Raw genomic sequence first — 20,956 nt, 5'->3', positions numbered from 1 at the left:
TGACTCCTCAGGAGGGTCTCCCCATGGAACCACTCACCAGTCCAGTTGATGCAAAAGCAAGAGGAATTTGTTCTCGTTTGCTCAAATGGGCTCCTCAGCCAGGTGAGGGAGAGAAGCCTGATTAGCTATTACAGGCTACTTTTAAAGGCAAAAAACCACTTATTCAGGGAGAGGGTACAGTGGATTGTTTGTCAAACGCAGGGATTGGCTCATTTTAAGGACATTTACTATGGTTGGTTATGTCAAGGCGAGACAGGTGTTTGCTGGGTCAGGCGAAGGACAGGGAAGCACTTGCAGGCTGTTGGAAAACACCTAATGTTCTAGTAAACAGGCAGGGTGGGGTCACGACTAGTCACAAAAACATGTTTTCTCTAGTTCGCAAAAACATGTTTTCTTCAAGGTTATTACTTTGGGCAGCACTTACTTTATCCCCTAACCCAGCCCACCAGTCCTCGCCTACTTTCTTATGGGTGTTTTTTGAAACAAGAAAAGTTTTTAATTTTGCTGAGATCCAATTTACCTTTCCCTTTGCTTTTCTTGTTCATAAGTTTGGTAATCTCGCGAAGAATCCATCCCCAAATACAAGGTCATGAATATTTGTTATGTGTTTTCTTCAAAGAATTTTATAGATGTGATACCTACATTTACATTTTTGATCCAGTTTTTTTCACTCTTAATAAAAGTTTATTATAAAAATCATTGAACAGTGAACTCAACCCATTCCAAGTCTATCCATCTCAGTGATCAATATTTGGTAATGAGGGTGAATATGCAGTGGGGTACAGGAAGTCTATCCGTCTCAGTGATCAATATTTGGTAATGAGGGTGAATATGCAGTGGGGTACAGGAAGTCTATCCGTCTCAGTGATCAATATTTGGTAATGAGGGTGAATATGCAGTGGGGTACAGGAAGTCTATCCGTCTCAGTGATCAATATTTGTTAATGAGGGTTAATATGCAGTGGGGTACAGGAAGTCTATCCATCTCAGTGATCAATATTTGGTAATGAGGGTTAATATGCAGTGGGGTACAGGAAGTCTATCTGTCTCAGTGATCAATATTTGTTAATGAGGGTTAATATGCAGTGGGGTACAGGAAGTCTATCCGTCTCAGTGATCAATATTTGTTAATGAGGGTGAATATGCAGTGGGGTACAGGAAGTCTATCCGTCTCAGTGATCAATATTTGTTAATGAGGGTGAATATGCAGTGGGGTACAGGAAGTCTATCCGTCTCAGTGATCAATATTTGTTAATGAGGGTGAATATGCAGTGGGGTACAGGAAGTCTATCCGTCTCAGTGATCAATATTTGTTAATGAGGGTGAATATGCAGTGGGGTACAGGAAGTCTATCCGTCTCAGTGATCAATATTTGGTAATGAGGGTGAATATGCAGTGGGGTACAGGAAGTCTATCCGTCTCAGTGATCAATATTTGTTAATGAGGGTGAATATGCAGTGGGGTACAGGAAGTCTATCCGTCTCAGTGATCAATATTTGGTAATGAGGGTGAATATGCAGTGGGGTACAGGAAGTCTATCCATCTCAGTGATCAATATTTGTTAATGAGGGTTAATATGCAGTGGGGTACAGGAAGTCTATCCATCTCAGTGATCAATATTTGGTAATGAGGGTTAATATGCAGTGGGGTACAGGAAGTCTATCCGTCTCAGTGATCAATATTTGTTAATGAGGGTTAATATGCAGTGGGGTACAGGAAGTCTATCCGTCTCAGTGATCAATATTTGTTAATGAGGGTTAATATGCAGTGGGGTACAGGAAGTCTATCCATCTCAGTGATCAATATTTGGTAATGAGGGTTAATATGCAGTGGGGTACAGGAAGTCTATCCATCTCAGTGATCAATATTTGGTAATGAGGGTGAATATGTAGCGGGGTACAGGAAGTGGGGCCGCATGTAGGATGACTGGAAATGTGTTTGTCTCACGTTATCATTGGGAGATCGCTTTTTCCACATGGAATGGTCTGTTAGTTTTCAGAACCACTTGACTGTAGATCCATGGGTGCATCTACACTGAGCAGCTTTAATTTCTTTTGTCTGTGTTCCTGTTTTCAGGGGTCAGTATTTGGATTACGAGAAGGAAGAAGTAGAAGCTCAGCCAAGGCAGTGGAAGAAATACGACTTCCACTATGACAATGTGCTCTGGGCCCTGTTGACGCTGTTCACGGTGTCCACAGGAGAGGGCTGGCCCATGTGAGTGCTAGTTTGGCAAAAACGGGTAGGCTGAGGCGGAGTCTGCTTGGTTTACCTGCTTCCGACCCGTAATGAGGCCAGGTGTGGTATAGATAAGAGCCCTGTCCTCTAGAGCAGAACTGGGTTTCATTCCTAAGATGTAAATATGCACCATTCCTGGGTTTCTGTGAAGTATGGACTTGTGCCCTGTTCTTGACGTACAAACAACCTCGTCCCTGGGGTACACGTGTGAGCCCTATCCATAAGGTGTGGTCCTAAGTCCTAACCTGAGATGCAGACCTGCTTCTTGTCCCTGAAGTGCACATCTGGATCCTCATCCCTGAGGTACAGAGATGAATTCTGCTCTTGAAGTGCAGACCTGAGCCCCAAGCCAGATGTGCAGATCCAGGCGCCCTGGAAGCTCTCCTGAAGTCTGCTCTCCCCTTACCTAGGGTGCTGAAACACTCTGTGGACGCCACCTATGAGGAGCAGGGGCCAAGCCCCGGGTTCCGGATGGAGCTTTCCATCTTCTATGTGGTCTACTTTGTGGTCTTCCCTTTTTTCTTTGTCAACATCTTTGTGGCCTTGATCATTATCACCTTCCAGGAGCAGGGGGACAAGGTGATGTCTGAATGCAGCCTGGAGAAGAATGAGGTGGGTAGAAGTCGTGGGATCCCGGGACGGGGGCATATGGGCAAGATCACCAGGCTTCCTTCTCGATGTGTCTGCCCTGTGGCTGGCATAGGCAGGACGTCTTTCTTCTGCAAACAGAGGCTATGCTGGGTCAATTGGGCCTACTTGGAGGAAGCCTAGCTGCCTATACTGCCTTCTCCTATCTGGGCTCCCTGAAAGGGCGTGGTGAGAACGTTCCAGGTGTAGTGGGCAATGCTTTGAGTTCACGGTATTCCCTTCTCTGCCTGCAGAGGGCTTGCATTGACTTTGCCATCAGCGCCAAACCCCTGACACGATACATGCCCCAAAACAAGCAGTCGTTCCAGTATAAGACGTGGACGTTCGTGGTCTCTCCACCCTTCGAGTACTTCATTATGGCCATGATCGCCCTCAACACGGTGGTGCTGATGATGAAGGTAAGTAAGGCCCACCATACTTGCCAGGGGCTGTTGTGTGTTAGACTTCTTTTTATAGGGAGACATCATATATACATACACACGTATACACACATAGACCCTCACAGATACAAATAGACAGACACTACTACTCACCCCAGATAGGGAACCTATAACAGATCAAAGAACAATTCTACCAAAGTTCAACTAGGTGAACCAAAGAATTTTTATTGGGGTTACTTACAGAAGAAGGGACAGGGCAAATGTGACTGTATCACCAAAATAAAAAACTAAAAAAACGAACAAAAACAAAAAACAAACCAAAACCCCCAGCATAGATGACGACTCACAGACGCTATAAGGGAAGAGCTATCTGCATAACTCGCAGGCAGCTCAGCATGTCTGAGAATCTCCTCTCTGCAATGAGACTGGTCAGAGTCCCCATCCCCCCAGCATCTTTCTGTCTTATAATCCTGGAGAAGGACCCTCATGGCTCTTGCAAATTTCAGCTTTCCCAGACCTAGGAAGTCTGCCTGCAGGAGATGTTTGAATTAGGAGACAACTGTTATACAGCCTGGGTGTGTGTCTTATTTTGAGGCCCAGTGGAGGATCCCCTTCTTGCTGGCACGTGTTGGAACTGAGTGACCTTATGTCCTGGCCATCGCATGGTGCCCTGGGATCCTGTTCTCTTATTTGTAGCTGAGGCAGTGAGAAGATTCTAGAAGAACTGGAATGAGCAAGAAGGGGTGACCCAGGTATGGGTAGATGTAGATGACAGGAAGTTATATTGGCTCCATCCGGGGTATTGGGGTTGGTGCATCTTGGCCGTCAGCCCTTATTTCTCTGGGCAGTTCTATGACGCACCTTACGAGTACGAGCTGATGCTGAAGTGCCTGAACATTGTCTTCACATCCATGTTCTCCATGGAGTGCATATTGAAGATCATTGCCTTTGGGGTTCTGGTATGTGCCTCTAGGATTCTTTCCCTTTTTGTGTGTGACCTTTGAAACACATGTGATACTGTGGGGGTCCCAAGGAAGAGCTGCTTTGCTCCCAATTGCTTAAGTCTTGTTCTGTCTTGGGCTAGGAGGGCTGCAAGTCTGAGATTCTTCTTTCTGGACTTCTAGCTCTCAGATGTGCAATTACCCAGCTGGGAGTATTTGCATGCTTACTGTGACATCTGCTGATTGTTGGCCTTAGGTTAAGCATCTACCGCCCCCTCCCCCCAACTCTCCCCAGCCCTTTCTTAATCAGGGACCACAGCCTGCAGGTCCTTGCCGGATAAGCCTTTACCACTAGCCCCTGCTGTCTTCTCTCTCTAGAACTACTTCAGAGATGCCTGGAACGTCTTCGACTTTGTCACTGTGTTGGGAAGTATTACTGATATTTTAGTAACAGAGATTGTGGTAAGTAGCATTTCCTGTCCCCCATCCAGGGTCCAAAGTGGCTTTCTTCTGGAGGGTTGTCCCCGAGGTGTGTCCCCAGGTCCCACTGGAACTGAGTTCTGGGACAGGTCGCTGCTATTGCTGTTCTCCAGAGACGGAGCTGGATGGTTGGGTATTGAGGCAGCAGTTGCTCTTCTTGGATAAGAATGTAGTTCTGGGGTTCGAGAGTTAATTCAGCAGTTAAGAGTACTGTCTGCTCTCAGGAAGGACCTGGGTTCAATTCCCAGCACCCACATAGAGGTTCACAACCATCTGTAACATCAATTCCAGGAGATCTGACATCCTCTTCTGACTCCCTTGGACCAGGCATGCATATGGTACACAGTCATCATGAAGACAAAACGTACATACACACAAAACAAATAGATCTTGTTTTTTTTTTTTTAAGTGGTTCTTAGAGGTCTTTCAGGTTGGTAGCCTAAGAATTTCCTGGAGCTCCATGGTAACCAAGAAGACAGGAATCTTAAGATGTATGTGATTGTGTATATGTCTTTGTGTATGTGTTTGAATGTGTGTGAGTGTGTGTTGGATGTAATTAACAACCTGGTATCAAGAATATATAAGCCAAACCCAGTAAGAATTTGTAACCCAACAAGAATTTTTAATTTTAAGTCCCTCCTTCTCTATTGAGAGATACTCTTATTAAACATATATGGATAATCTCCAAAAATTGTCCACTATCAGGGTATAGACAGATTTCAAAGAATTGGAATCATAAATCAATATTTTTTAGTGTGACACATTAAATTGGAACCAGAAAAATCTCATCTATAGGAGCAGCTGCTGAAATGGATATTCATGCAAAAGTTATTTCCTAGAAAGAAAAAGTCAGTAGGGACTAGGAAATAGCTATGGTAGGAGAAGGTAAGAAATGCTGTATCCTGAGCCGAGTGTGAAGGGAGGACCTTTGAGGTGCAGCAAGCCCCCCATCAGAGTTGTCTCTGCAGGGAGAGACATTGCAAGATCTTACGTCTGAACCGCATGGGCAGAGGGCTGTCCCGGGTCGGTCTGCAGCCCCTAACAGCTCCCCAAGTGCACATGTGAAGGTGAAGTGGGCTCTGGCTACAGCTGTTATTGAGCTAAGGGACATATTTTCAGACAACATTTTCTGCTTCCCTGGGAGACAGACCGGAGGTCTCTGGTGTGTCAGTTCAAGTGACCTGGTGTCATCTCTCTGTCTCTCTACTCACTTCTAAAGTCCCAGAAAAATGGCCAAGCCTCTGCCGCTCTGGTTTCTGGCCTGGTGGGGCAATCCATATCCTTACCCTGTTGTTTGCCGTCCACTTGTCTGTCTCTGGTCAGTGACAGTCCAGTCACAGTTAAGGCCGGCCATGGCATCGGAGCTCCAGGCTCCAGTGGCCTTCTCTCTTGTCCACCGTGTAGCAGCAGCTCTGCCCTCTGGAATAGTTAGGGTCAGGTACACTGACCGACGTGGAAACTCGTGCACAGCAATGCTGGCTTTCTGAGGAAGCCCCCTTTTAATTATGTGACTGCCATAGCTTTGTGTAATTTCCCCAGCCTTCGGAACAGGACCCAAAGATTCATTGATCCCAATGTCAGGAAGATAGCACAGTTCACGCTGGGTCCCTGGAGGGGACCAGTACCCCTGGTGAGCGCTCCAGTACCCCAGGGCACCAGCTCACCTTGATGTTAGCACTCCATCTTCATAAAGCCATGTCCAGCGCTTTGGCTACTGTTTCACTGTTTTGTTTGTTTCTTTCTCCTGGGTGTTGTGTTTGTGCCCCAGTAGATCATCTTGTGACCACTGTCTTCTATGTACCTCCTTTGCTTGCCCTGAGTTGATGTTCTATTGTCTCTGTGCTGGTCAGTCTGATGCTGACCCTGTCAGAAACAAACAAACACCAGCAGCAAGAAAACAATAAGGAGGGTGAAGCCTAAAGGTTGACCTTTGACCTCCACATGCATATACACTTATGCACTTACAAGCCCATACACACATGAACTCTTACACACATGAGACCCCATGCAATATGGTTAGCCGTATGTACAAGATTGGGCCATGAAACATTTCGTCAGGGACCTTGAGGGATCATTGGCAGGTAACTCTTGCTGGGAAAAGGGTGCCGTTTTCTTTAGTGGTGTAGCCACTGCCAAGTAGCCCATGCTCTAGTAAATAACCCTGAATCTATGGTCATGCAATCACGATATCTTCTTACACAGAAGCTCCATGTTGATAATGCATTTGAACACATCCAAAGAGCCAAGGGTACTTTCAGATACCCTCAAAGAGTCTGTGTGCAGCTGCATGGAGTCATAGGTCACTGATGGCCTCTTACATGCAAAACTAACCAGCAAAAAAACAAAAAAGGAAAAAGAAAAACCTTGAGATAGGAATAATTTGTTCTAAAAATGTAGAAAAATCAGCTATCCCTGGAAGAAGGCCCTTCAGGTTTAACTTTGGCTCATCATGCTGGATAGGGGATGGCAGGAGGTGGAGCTAAGCATCCTGGGCAGGGAGTACGAAGCTTTCTGTCAAAATGTGACTTGGGCTTCTATTTTGAGTAAGCAGTCTTATGAGGAGGGATTGTGTAAGTCCTGCCTCTGGCTCCTTGTTGGGAACGAGGCACAGAAAAGCCCAGAAGCAAGTAGCTGTCTCTGTTGGGATCCCTCAGAAACAGAGCCTATGCCAGAGTTTGGTGCTAGGTTTTCATTTGGAAGTTGATGTTGGGAATACTGGGAAGCAGTGAAGTGGGGGGCAGAGTGGCCGCCCACAAGGTATCTACTACTAGAAGTTCCCCTATAGGGAGTTCGGGGTGAGTGTGAGGCATACCTGCCATTCTGTTAAGTGACAAGGAGGGAGTCTTTATCAACTACTGTTAGTTATTAGCTGAAGGCTTCTAGGGGAGAGGCCAGGGAACCCCCACCTTCTGGGAAGGGGCTAGGAAAGCCCCCAGGAAAGAAGTGAATACAGTATTGGGTTCTGGCCCCGAGACACTGAGGTCTGTGGGACATGTTTGCCGTAGAACTCTCCTGCTGAGAGTTGGGCTGTGGAACTGTGAGATGACGTGTGTGTGACAAATGACTGAATTCTAACCTGAGCAAGGGATGAACCAGATATGGCTGTGAAAGATGCAAACGTGACATGGAATCTGTGGTGTGAGCGTTAGAAAAATGGGTCGCAGTGAATAGAACTGGGAATGGTGCATGGGTGGTGTGGCTGTTGATGCGAGTATTCTAGGAGCAGGTCTGCTGTGGGAGTCTGGACATGTGGGTGGAGCTGGGCAACTTAGGTTTGCGTCTCCTGGTAGACTTTCTTGAAGTATTGACAGTAAGGTGTTGGACAATAGCCCTGGAGCTCAGTGAAGAAAACCAGGCCACCTACATGAAATTTGTGGTAGTGAGTATATACAATGTGTTTGCTGTCAAAGACTGAATGAGGTCAATAAGGGATGAGTGATTGGGCCCTGGGATGTTCTAGCCTATAGTGACCTAGGAGGTGAGCAGGAGCCCTTGCTGCAGAAGTGGGTTCTGGAAGGTTCTAAGCACCTTCTATGAGTGAGAAAAACACAACAGATGGGGACATGAGCAGAAGGTACGACTGGGCAGCTTACAAATTAGAAAAGATAAATGGCCAGGTAGCACAGGAGAAGGCAGTCAGCCGTACCTATCTGTACTCCGAGAAGCCCGGACTGAAATGACATTGAGTTGCCATTTTATACTGCCTGGTCTGTCTGATGCCTAGAGCTGACAGGCTGTAGGCCATCCAGACCTCACACCGCTGTCGGCTGCTCTATCCCGTATGGAAATGTTCTTATAGAAGCTAAAAAGTCGGTGCGTGCACATCTTCAGCTTGGCTCTTCATGTGGGTGCCGTAGCAGCACAGAGATGTCTAGGCACACAGCAGCAGTGGAAGGGGTCACCTTCTGGGGAGCACCAATACTGAGAAGACAGCGGTGTCTGCATAGGTGACAGCCACATCAGGCATCTACTCCTTGTCAGAGCTGTGTTTGCACAAGGCAGAGAAAGTTTGCACAAGGCAGAATAGGCAAGTGCATAGTGCATTGGTAAAGTCTGTAGTAAAACTGTAAGAACAAGCATTTACTGGTAAGTATTAAAGGTTGCTAACCCCCTCTGTATATCAGCAAGAGAAACGGAATTCAAAGTGATGGTGCTACTCATGCTTTTTAAACGGAATGGTGATTATATGGGATTTGTTTCTGTTTTTCTTCTAATTAATCTGTGCAGACTTGTTTGCACATATGACTTGTTTGAGACATATGATATGTCTCATGGTTTTACAAGGCCAATGATGCGATTATTCCATGAAGAAAGACTGGAGCCTACCATTTAAATAGAGAAGCCAGGGTGTTTTGTCTTTCCAGTTCCTGGTTTTATAGACTCTCACTACAATGCAACTCACTGGGAACTGTTAGTCCCAGTGTGGTTTCTGAGAAGGAGGCTTACTGCTTTTTTGATATTGGTGTACTGCCTCCCTTGGAAACAGGATTCTTTATCTACCAGATAAAGTGATCCAAATATTAGGCTCCTTATTGTAAGGACAGTGCTGGGGTCGGGGGGTTCACATGGGTGGATCCCTGTGTCTGAGAGACCTGGACTGCTCATTGCTGAAAATACCTAAGAAGCAGTACAGGCAAGGGCCAGGAACTGGTTGACATCACTGATGTGTAGAGCTTTGTTTGGTGCAGGAGCAAACATTAACCAGCCATTCAGTGCCTGTGCTGCTGGATGGTCAGCTATGGCAGCTTGTGATTGTGTATAGTCTGAGCATCGGGAGCCTTAGTGCCCATCAGGGAGCCTGGAAGTCTAGGAGTCTGGGAGCCTAGGAACCTGGGAGCCTGGGAGCCTAAGAACCTAAGAACCTGGAAACCTGGGAAGCTGGGAACCTGGGAGCCTGGGAGCCTGGGAGCCTGGGAGACCAGGGATTGTGAAAATTCAGCTACGGTTTGGCCATTTGCTCTTGGAGCTCAGGCCCCAACTCTGACTGCCTGGAGGAGAGGAGATGAAAGGAAAGCCATCAGCTGACCAGTATTCTGTTTGTGTGTTTTTCATTTGGAGCCATTTTATACATTTGCTTTGCAAATGCCGTTTTTTTCCTTAGGCAAAAATTTGAGTGTCAGTTTCAATCCCCAACTTAAAAACCAGTAGACATTGCAATGGAACCCAGAAGAGGGCTCTAAGCCTTCATAAAACTGACGCTGATTTCTTTGCCTGGAAATAAGAATAATAATAGTAAGTGTGTGTGTGACTCATCTTTGGATTTGCATTACAAGCAAAAATGCAAATGGATCTCATTGTCTGCATAACCTATAGATTTCAAAAACTTGCTTTGAATGACACACTTTCAGAAAATTATGTGGTTTAACAAAATCCTACATTTTCTAGTTAAGTATTCAGAGTTTGAGTTCTTGCTTGTGTTGATGACTCATTTTCTCTTTTGTTTCCTGTTTTTGTTCTTGATTTACCTTAACCAACCTGCTGACTCACGCCATCCAACCAACATACAATGCGAAAACCCATGTCTCCGTCTGTATGTTGTGCACCTGCTGCTCAAACCACCCCACTTTGTAAATAATATGCAAAAACCCATCCATGAAAACATCACACATAGGAAACGGTTGGTTTCACGACTTTAAACAGTTCTTACGCCTCTCGTCTCTGCTTACTCTGCTCCTCCGCTCTTGTCTTGGGGCCTCTGCCCACTGCCTTCTGAGGCATGAGCTCTTTTTGTTGCACTGACTCACCTCTGGCCTCTTCTGGTGTATCCCGAGGCAGCACGGGTTTCCGAGCCCTCTTAGGAGCTGTTTGAAATGGTGAGGAGAAGAAGTGGGACTTCCTGGGATATGTGGTGGGCAGACCTAGAACCCATTCAAATTTGCAAGGCATATTTGGCCCTCCTCCCTGTGAATCCATGGTTTCTGTTGCACTCACCTCTCTTCTGCTATGCCCCTGTCTTGCTGACACAGAGAATGCCTATCCTTGCCAATATGGCCTCTGGTGAGGACCCCACGTATTAATTAGTTTTGGTTTCTTTTGCTGTGATTAGGCAGCATGATGAGGGCAGCTGACAGAAGGGAATACCGCTGCAGAGGGATTAGAGCCATCACCACAGCAGCGGGAGTATGGCAGTCAGGCCTGGGGCTGGAACTGTGGCCCAGAGCTCACATTTTGAACCAGAAGCAGCAGGCAGAGGGGCTCTAGCAAGGAAGGCCACACCTAATCCTCCCCAACTGGCAGCTGTTCAGGTATTCCGTGTGCTCAAGTATTCAAACGTCCAAGAGATCTTCAAGCCGGGTGGTGGTGGTGCAGGCCTTTAATACCAGCACTCGGGAGGCAGAGGCAGGCGGATCTCTGTGAGTTCGAGGCCAGCCTGGTCTACAAGAGCTAGTTCCAGGACAGGAACCAAAAGCCACAGAGAAACCCTGTCTCGAAAGAGCTCTTCAAACCACCACAGCCCAGTAGCACCATCCTTTCGTAGACGAGCTCTTTCTTAGAATGTCGGGGCTGAGGTCTAAGGTGTAGGGGAGGGTTTGTGTAGGGCCTGAATTTTTTTGTGTATTGTGGCCTCACAGGCACTAGGCCTTCTCCTGGTCCTTGAGCGTTTGAAGAAGAGAGTAGGGGCATTTGGTCGCCGCTCATCTACTGTGGCTATGGAAGGTCACCCCCACAGGCAGATATTTTGTATCCCTGCTATGGAAGCTGAATACTTCGTGTAAGGTTTTACAGCTGGAGTTAGCTTCGAGGAGACACTGCGATACTGCAGTAATGCTTTGGCATGTTTTCTTTACCGCTCTGGCCAGGCCGGGCAGTTTTGCCTCCTTGTCTCATGTATATTGATTTTATTGAGCTCTACATTTTTCTCTGCTCCCCTTCCTGCCTCTCCCCTCCCCTTCAACCCTCCCCCAAGGTCCCCATGCTCCCAATTTACTCAGGAGATCTTGTCTTTTTCTACTTCCCATGTAGATTAGATCTATGTAAGTCTCTCTTAGGCTCCTCATTGTTGTCTAAATTCTCTGGGATTGTGGTTTGTAGGCTGGTTGTCTTTGCTATGTTTAAAAAACACTTATGAGTGAGCACATGTGGTAATTGTCTTTTTGTGTCTGGATTACCTCACTCAAAATGATGTTTTCTAGCTCCATCTATTTTCCTACAAGTTCAAGATGTCATTATTTTTTTCTGCTGTGTAGTACTCCATTGTATAAATGTACCACTTATCCACCTTATCCATTCTTTGATTGAGTGGCATTTAGGTTGTTTCCAGGTTCTGGCTACGACAAACAAAGCTGCTATGAACATAGTTGAGCACATGTCCTTGTGGCACGATTGAGCATCCTTTGGATATATACCCAAAAGTGGTATTACTGGGTCTTGAGAAAGGTTGTTTCCTAATTTTCTGAGAAATCGCCACACTGACATCCAAAGGGGTTGTACTAGCTTGTACTCCCACCAGCAATGCAGAAGTGTTCCCTTTTCCCCACAATCTCTCCAGCATATGTTGTCATCAATGTTTTTGATCTTGGCCATTCTTAAAGGTGTAAGATGAAATCTCAGAGTTGTTTTGATTTGCATTTCTCTAATGACTAAGAATGTTGAGCATTTCCTTAAGTGTTTTTCAGCCATTTTAGATTCTTTTGTTGAGAGTTCTCTGTTTAGGTCTGTACTCCATTTTTTTTATTGAATTATTTGTTCTTCTGATGGCCAATTTCCTAAGTTCTTTGTATATTTTGGAGATCAGCCCTCTGATGTGGGGTTGGTGAAGATCTTTTCCCATTCTGTAGGCTGTCGTCTTGTCTTGTTGACCGTATACCTCCTTGTCTCTTATCTTCCTCTACATAGCCCATACAACCACCCCTTGTCTGTCTCTTTCCCTCTCTACCCATTTCAAATGAACAAAAGAGAATAGCTGGTTTAGAACTGCAGAATTTTGTCCTTTGGTGCTTGACCAGCCTGTGTCCATAGATCTGGGCATCATGCTCAGGTGACACTCAGGAACAAGGTCTCATGACTAATTAGAGGCCATCGTGGGGTTGGATGCCAGGCCTTAAGGTCTGGAATAAGTCCAACTATCCTTGTTGGGAGTGCCGTACAGTGCTTAGTATGCTTTCAGCTCCCCCTCTCCACCGGTTATGCCTCATCAGTTGGGTATGGATGCCTCTTGAGGTTGTGAGCAGAAGCTGAGACTGAAGTGTTAGGGACTGACAGTGAGACTACCCATGTCTGAGACTTAGGGAAGCAGAAGCAAGGACGATCCTGGTAGCTGGAGCCACTTCCCGTGCAGCAGAAACCATGGGTCCTGGGAGTGCAGGCCAGGTATACCTACCACCAGTGAGATGACCCAGCCAGAGGTGAAGGCACACGACGCACAGCTGTCTGCTTGTCCTTGGCCGTCCTGCATGTGCTTGGCATGGTGGTTGCCTAGCCCGTCACTTAATGCTTGGGGCATCTGGCAGTCATCACCATCTAATCTCACGGTACTCTAGGGTTGCCTATCTGTTGCTGCCCCGTCCAGTCCTGAGCACTTATGGAGCTCCCAAGGGGAAAGCTTGGGTGAAGGGGTGTGAATCTTTGTCACCAAAGTGGAGATGACCATAGTTCAGTCTTGCCTTCATACCTCAGGTCATCTAGATATGCTGTTGCTTACGGTGCCTCCCCACCATCCTGATTGCCTTCTGGCCTGCCTTTACTACAAGAAGCCCTTATTTCCCCCTCTTCAGGAGGTCTTCTCTTTGACAGGTACAGGCTGCTTTGATTTGGGCAAGCGTTGTCCCTTAAACCCAACTGAACAGTTAGTTACCAAATAGAAGCCCAGAGAGAGGCAGGTGCTTGCCTTCTGCCTATGAATCCTTGGTATTAGTAGACAATGGTCTACCAATGTCTATAAGCGAGAATCTTTCCTCATTGCGAGCTAGGAGTCTGCCAGCTGTGCCATCTTTCAGGGTCATGCCCTGAGGTGATATTTGCCCCATTGCTGATCTGGACATAGTTTGGGGCCCCTCCGTGTCCACAGACCCTTCTGTATAGTGTCTGAAATCAGTGCTGCTTCTAAGGCACCCACATCCTGCCCAGAATCACCGTCAAGGTGACTATACCTCACCCCTTGCATGAACAGTCCAGAAGCATTGTTACTCTGGTTGAGAGCCATACAAATCCGTTCCCAAGAGTGGAAGCAACAGACAAGGCAGATGTCCATTGGAAGTCGGCATGAAAGCCATCCCCCCACACACACACACACCGAGACAGGCAGCCCTGGAGCATCTTCTCAGCCGGTCCCTGCTTTCGTGTCTGCATGTACTGTCCTGCTCTTCTGTCTCATTCAACATTTGTCTCCTCTTTCCTTTTCATTCGTCACTGAATCTTGACAACACAAACGTGTATGAGCCTGAGCTGCTTGCATATTGAAAACTGCCAAACGGTAGGAAGTTGCTTTCAGGCGATAGCATAGGCGCCTGGTGTCTAAATAGGCAGACAACACCTGGCTGCGCAGGTGCGCTGTCAGTGCACGGATACCGCCACAGATCCAGAGCCCTGAAAAGGCCTGTCAGTAACCCAAGGTGCCCAGAGGCAGGTAATCTTTAGAGTCTGGGGCTTAATGGTTTATTATTTTCGTGTACTTGGTTTTGAACCCTTGGTTGAGGGAGCAATGCCCAATGTCCTGGGTTCTCTAGAACAAAGGCCTGAGTGTGGGTGGCACAGATAGCGTCTGTGGTAACAACAGCAGTGACCATTCCTGCCCCTTATGAGAATGTCTGCTAACATCTGGACCAGTCCCAGAGAAGCCAGCTAGTGGCTCAGACAGGCAAGACCTTTCCTGATTGAGCCCAGAAGGGAAGACTGACTGCTAAGCTCAGGCAGGGGTCACTTCAGGAATCCCTTGGGAGAATACCTGGGCGGTTTGGCAGTGTTCTAGGAGAGGTTGCCAATCTTCGAGGCTCATAGGTGATCTCCCAGCACTACCTGGCAGAAGGGGGGGGGACATTGGAGAGTTTTTCTTTATGTCCTTTACTGTTGGGGAACTGCCCTAGTGTGAAGGGATTTTCTCTGACTTGAGAACTGACTTACGGTGACAAGCTTTTCTTAAGGAAGGATGTCTGTGCAGCCAGTTGCTGCTTAGGCTAAAGCAATGGTTTCCTTTTCATTTCTTTTAACCACGTTTCTTTGGGGGTCACAGGGACCTGGGGAAGGGTTGTAGGATGGACGCAGCCTGTCTGCCCTTTTGGAGAGAGATTCCAAACAATGCTTCTTCTTTGCAGAACAACTTCATCAACTTGAGCTTCCTCCGCCTCTTCCGAGCGGCCCGGCTGATCAAACTCCTTCGCCAGGGCTACACCATCCGCATCTTGCTGTGGACCTTCGTCCAGTCCTTTAAGGTAAAGCAGGGCTCCAGTAAGGGCTGGACAGCTCCCTTGGGCAGTTTCTGTTTCTCTTTCTTTGCCATGCTTCCTCTCCCCCACCCAGAGTGGAGCTTCCTCTAGAAGGCTGAGCGAAGGCAGGGCATGCGTGCCTCTTCGGCATCTGCTCTCCTAGTGCAGATCCCTAAAGACCTTCTGAGTGAGCAATAGGTTATTCCCTAACACCCGTACAACTCTGAGCTAGGTTTGTGCTCTCAGGTCACAGACAAGCAGACAGGGCCACTTGCTGCTGGAAGGGCTCAGTGGTCAATGGGGTGGAGTTGGGCCAGGCTGAGGTGTGTGTAGCCTCAGGGATGCCCTGGAGCTGATGTGCTCATGTGTCTCCAGGCGCTGCCCTACGTGTGCCTCCTCATTGCCATGCTGTTCTTCATCTACGCCATCATCGGCATGCAGGTGGGTGCCACCTGCCCAGATTGGATTGGACACAGGGCTCCTGTCTGCCGGGTGAAAGGGATATGGGCCACTGCCATTAAATGATGATAATACAATGAAGCGATCGTTTACTGTGAACCAGATACTGGTGTAAGCATTGAATTCAGCCCCAGAAGCGCTGCATTGTGGCAGAGGAAACCAGGACAGCACAGGCTGGGCTCACAGCCACCCATTTTGCTCACTCCCGTTTCCCTGGGAAGCCATACTTCGGTGTTTTTGAAAGTGAGGTCCACCAGGGGTTAGGATGTCCATCCAGGCACTTTTAGATTAGTCACCAGCGTCTGACTGGTGGCTCCGTGCTGTCCGGCAGCCAGTTAAAGGTCAGATGTTACTGATGAAATCCTTCCCAGAGTGTAAGCAGAACCCCCCTCCCACCAGATCATTGAACTCAACAATAACTTGGTTTTTCTTTATTTTGTCAAAGAATACTGCTGTGCTAATTCTTCAGGGCAAAAGAACATTCAGAAGATTTAAATCAGCATCCTAACTATAAATGTGGCCACTTCTGAACAGTGTAGACAGGAGGTGCCAAAGCCTTGAGCTTTATGAATTCTAAGACTCTTATTTCAGACTGCAGTTTTCTCAGTTTAAAGCTTTCCTGAGATTTGATGCTATTTAAAACAAACATGTACATTTTTTTTTTGTTGCTTTTGTCTGTGGTTGTCCAATAACGTGTGTTTCTCTGATCTTTGTGGAACGATGATAGTTCATAGACTTTCACTTAGTCTGGGTATTAGGCTTAGCTTGGCTCCTGACTCATCTGCATTTCTTATCCTGGAAGCAGTATGTTAGATTGCCCATTGTGCTGTTTGCACAGGAGATCCCAAAGAGCATTCCCCAAGCTGTTACCAACCTAATTATAGTTTTAGACTAGAGAGTGACCTAAAAGGCTTCCTTCCTAGTCAGAGCAGAGCCCAAGCCCCATGTATCCAGGCTACTCAGACTTGCATCCGTGGGTAGACTCCGAGCCCCAGCCGCGTGCACGGAGCTGAGGGATGAGTGTGCTCCACCCAAAGGTTGTCTGTTTGGGACCTGCGGTAGTCCCAGGCGACCCCATCTCTTGTGCTGCCCTCAAAGTTGCATGCACACTTTCTCTCGCCCCGTCTAGTGAGTGTAGCTCCCAAAATCCAGCGCCGATATTCTGTTATTTTTCTCCATTTCAGGTTTTTGGAAACATTGCCCTTGATGACGACACCAGTATCAACCGACACAACAACTTCCGAACATTTCTGCAAGCCTTGATGCTGTTGTTCAGGTGCGCTGTTGTTCAGGTAGACAAGGATCAGTTCCATTCATGGGGACCACGTCCCTTCCAGAACCAAAACAATGCCACTTCTGTCGAGTGGTCCTTCCAGTTCTTTTACTTTCTATTTATTTTTTTTCAAAGGGCTCTTGTCTGCCTCCTCTTGATAGAAAAGAAGTACCCGGGGAAGGGATCCTGTGGCCCCTGTGCCAACCTAACCTGTAGCGCTGCTCCCCAGTGAGAGCCAAAAGGTGTCTGGAGGCGGTACAATGTGGGCGGGCAGCAGGTGCTTGGCAAGGTCCCCTTGGACCCGATCACTGTACTGGCAGCACCTGCATCAATGGATAAAAGAGAAACAGGACCCCCAGGGAGTTTTCAGCTACTTAGAGAGAGGAGCCAGCTCTACCAAACTGGTGGTCTGAACGTGCCTTCACTCTCTGCCCTTCTCCCATTGCTCTCGCTGGAACCACAGTGGCCCAGACTCCTGGGTGCCTTTAGAAAAGTAGCAGGCGACACTCAGGGGCCAGAGCAAGAGGCCCATCTGCATGAGCTCTAGTGCTGTAGACACCCCCAGGCTTCCTCAGAAGTGTTCTGAGGCTTGAAGTAGGAGGAAGGTGTGAGATACCTCTCTGCCTCTTACAGTCTTTTATCGGCCATCTCTGGCTCTAGACTGAGGAAATGGGCTACACCCCCGCCCTGCTGGGACCCTGCGAGACAGTGGGAGGCCACTCCAGCATTCTTGCTCAGAGCTGATAAAGGGGAACAGTGGTCTTCCTGATGGCAGGCTGGTGGCTGAACGCAGAAAGTAGTCGCTAGACTGGCCACAGAGTTAAAGGGTGATGAGGACGAGGAAGACTGAGTTTCAAAAGTCAGGAGCGTGCTGGAGCGTGTTGTGTGCACACGGGAGTGAGTGTGCACGGCAGGCAAGCTCCCGGTGCATAGGCCACTTCCAGGGCTTTCTCAGTTGGCGGTCGGTTTGGAAATCTCCTGTCATCCGGGCTCTGCACCCGTACAAAACCTCATAAGAGGAGGTTCCCTCTACCCCGCTGTCCTAATGGCTCTGCCACCCAGGCTCTGGGCTTGCTGGACAGCTCCTCCTGGGCCTGCCTTTGTGTGCTTACCACTCTGTCCTTCTCAGGAGTGCCACTGGGGAGGCCTGGCATGAGATCATGCTGTCTTGTCTGGGCAACCGGGCCTGCGATCCCCATGCCAACGCCAGCGAGTGTGGGAGTGACTTTGCCTACTTTTATTTCGTCTCCTTCATCTTCCTTTGTTCCTTCCTGGTAAGTCCTTTCCTTGGGCCACATTTGTCTGTCTCAGGCCCTCGCTTTGTTGGGTCCCGAGTTTGATCAAGTCCACATTTATACGCTAGTCCCATGCTAAAAGCCTGTGTGCGCTGTGGCAATGGAGTTCATTGAGGCAGGGTGCCCGGGTTGCTGAGTAAGTAACTCTAGGATTAGATGTAAAAGGTTGGTGACCTGGTCCTTAGGCATGGGGAACCCCAGGAACCTTGGACAGTAAGGGATGGAGCTGCAGAATGAGTGGAGAGACAGTGGCCAAGAGGAGGTTGAGAGATTTGGGGAGGGCTCATCTACAACTTGAAGGTAGAGCTGATTGAAGAAGAGAAAAGAAAGCCACGCTCTGGAATTTTCTAAGCACTAAGTGTGGGCCCTCCCTCTGATGGACGCATGCAGCTCTGCCAGCGTAGGTTAGAAGGCAGGAGAGACAGGGCTCAGATCTCAGGGCGGGATATGTGAATGAGTTAGCCCCGTGTCGAGGTGGCAGTGTAGCTGAACTGTGCCCAGCAGCTCGTGTGTGGGACTTCAGCAGCATGAATCTCCTGAGTGCCTGTTAGAAGTGCAGAGCCCTTAGGCTAGGAAAATGGCTCAGGTGGCAAAGCGCCTGCCATCCAAGCAGGAGGACCTGAGTTCCTCAGCACCTATGTGAGAGCGGTACGTAACCCCAGTGCAGAGAGGAGGGCAGTGCGGAGCTGACTGGGTCACTGAAGCTCCTTACATAGTCAGAGCAGCAGAGATAGTGACCTCCAGGTTCAGGAAGAGGCTCTGTTTTAAAAAGTAAGATGGATAACTGATTAAGAAAGACATGTGATGTGTGTATGTGTATGGACACACAGTGCCCACACATGGGAACAGAAGCAAATACATACAGCTTATGAATATACATATATGTGCCCAGAGTCCACACCAGAAAACAGGAGCAACTACACACAATATACACATATATCCACGGAGGAGAGGAGAAGTACCGGGCTCTGCCTCAGGCTTACTGTAGCTCTGGAGAAAGGATCCAGAAATCTGAGCTTTTTCCTTAAAAATAAAAGATATCCTTATTTTTGTTTTTGCACATGCATATCTCACTGTGTCTAAGTGTGTCCCGAAAGGCCAGAAGAGGGTATTATATTCCCTGGAGGATCACAGGCAGTTGTGAGCCACCTATATGGATGTGGTAAACCTAACTCCAGATGTTCTTAACTGCGAGTCATTTCTCCAGCCTCCTCCCCTTTCATGTGTGTGTGTTTATGTATGTGTTTCTATGAGTGTGTGCATGTGTGTGTAGGGGGTGCATATGCATGTGGAAGCCAGAGGTTCATGCCAGGTATCTTCCTCAATTTGCTCTCTACCTTATTTTTTTGAAACAGGGTCCCTGCTGAACCTAGAATGCATCCATCAGTTTGGCTTTGCCGACTGTTGCATGAGCTTCACTAGTGCTGGGTTACAGATGTGCCCCTCTGTGCCTGGCAGAATGCTTGCCTAGCATTCACAAAACCCTGGGTTTGATTCCCAGCATGGCATAAACTGGGTGTGGTAGGCATGCACCTATAATTCCAGTACCCAGAAGGTGGAGGATCAGAAACGTAAGGTCATCTTCTGCTGTATAGCAGGCTCTAGCCAGCCTAGAGTTCGCACAAAGCAATAGTAATCAAAACAGTGTTGTTGACATAAGGATAGCTGGATAAGCCAGTCAAAGAAAGTCAATAATCTAGAAATTACCTAACACTATGGCTCTTGGTTTTAATGTCTATTGTTTCAGATGACTGGCAGGCTTATTGAACACGCTGCAGGGGCCGCATAGGAGTACTTACTGGGCAGTAAAACAGTGCCGCCTGTAGTCCGGCCAGGTCACTTTTTGACAGCAGCACTTGTAGGGAAATGATTTTCTGTCTTTTAGTCTTTCTGTCTCTTCAGGAGTAAAAATTGGGATTTCTGGGGTTAAGAATCCCTGAGACTGAGGAGACCCTGGAAGTCCCAGTGCAAGGAGGCCTTACCAATGAGAGTGGCCTCTACTCCCAGAGGGCTCCTCTGGGCAGCTGTGGGCAGAGCTGGAGGGCGGGTAAGAAGGCCCACTGGATCATGTACCACCTCTTCTCCTTCTCCCTGCAGATGCTGAACCTCTTTGTTGCTGTGATCATGGACAATTTTGAGTACCTCACGCGGGACTCTTCCATCCTAGGGCCTCACCACCTAGATGAATTCATTCGAGTCTGGGCTGAGTACGACCCAGCTGCGTGGTGAGTGAGCACCAGCGCTCTATGGTCCTCAGGGCTGTCATTACCTGTGGCTCTCCAGACAGGGCCAGGGTGGACTTAGACAGCCCCATGTGCATGTCCCCCTCAGGTGTTGGTCTGAGGCCTAGGGACTTAACCCGGTTCCGCATATGGTAGCAATGGTCCCCCTTTCGGAACACGTTCCTCTTTGACCCCATGCCTTGGTGCAACTCTGGGACAGAGACACAGTCTTTGAGACCCTCAGTATGCTCCTCAGGAGAGTGCCTATGCCTGGGGGTCAGGGACATTTCCAGGGCTCTTTGCACAGAAGTGTCCTGCCTTCTCCCAAGGCTTGTGTGATGGACATGTGATCCAGTGTGGGAGGGCGAAGAGACAAATGTGAAGGAGACCTGTGTAACGATCAGGGCTGGAGAGCAAATGTCAACATTTGAAGTATTGGTGACTGAGCCCAGAGACGTGTGCTAGTTGGGCTGGCACTGTGCCAACTCTACCCTATCATCCATAATGTGGGCTTTAAATATTTCTCTAGATGGACTTGGGTTTTCCTCTCTGCCATTTCTTTTGGAGACAGGAGCCTGCGTATGTCTGTTCCTATCCCTAATTGCATGTTGTAGGTTGCTAGGTGGAGCTTTATTAAAACCAGAGGAACTGGGAAGGTCTTAT

The 20,956-nt window shown here is 47.9% G+C and overlaps 1 protein-coding gene across 13 annotated transcripts in view; it reads left to right on the top strand.

Annotated features, from left to right (window-relative positions):
• Nucleotides 1–20,956, top strand: part of Cacna1b (calcium voltage-gated channel subunit alpha1 B) — a 157,159-nt gene that overhangs the window by 111,424 nt on the left and 24,779 nt on the right. For 12 of the 13 annotated variants that reach the window (XM_041674757.1, XM_041674756.1, XM_041674753.1 and 9 more), the window contains 10 exons: nucleotides 2,076–2,213; nucleotides 2,645–2,846; nucleotides 3,116–3,280; nucleotides 4,111–4,221; nucleotides 4,582–4,665; nucleotides 14,934–15,050; nucleotides 15,420–15,485; nucleotides 16,688–16,779; nucleotides 17,906–18,050; nucleotides 20,169–20,296. In XM_041674757.1, the coding sequence (XP_041530691.1) occupies nucleotides 2,076–2,213; nucleotides 2,645–2,846; nucleotides 3,116–3,280; nucleotides 4,111–4,221; nucleotides 4,582–4,665; nucleotides 14,934–15,050; nucleotides 15,420–15,485; nucleotides 16,688–16,779; nucleotides 17,906–18,050; nucleotides 20,169–20,296 (1,248 nt within the window). The remainder of the gene's footprint in view (nucleotides 1–2,075; nucleotides 2,214–2,644; nucleotides 2,847–3,115; nucleotides 3,281–4,110; nucleotides 4,222–4,581; nucleotides 4,666–14,933; nucleotides 15,051–15,419; nucleotides 15,486–16,687; nucleotides 16,780–17,905; nucleotides 18,051–20,168; nucleotides 20,297–20,956) is intronic. The other variant, XM_041674755.1, reaches the window with a different exon arrangement.

The sequence above is a fragment of the Microtus oregoni genome, unplaced genomic scaffold (genome assembly GCF_018167655.1).
Source record: "Microtus oregoni isolate MIOR12 unplaced genomic scaffold, Mior012 000025F_ref0000491, whole genome shotgun sequence".
Classification (NCBI taxonomy): domain Eukaryota; kingdom Metazoa; phylum Chordata; class Mammalia; order Rodentia; family Cricetidae; genus Microtus; species Microtus oregoni.
This window is presented reverse-complemented; position numbering and strand designations above follow the sequence as displayed.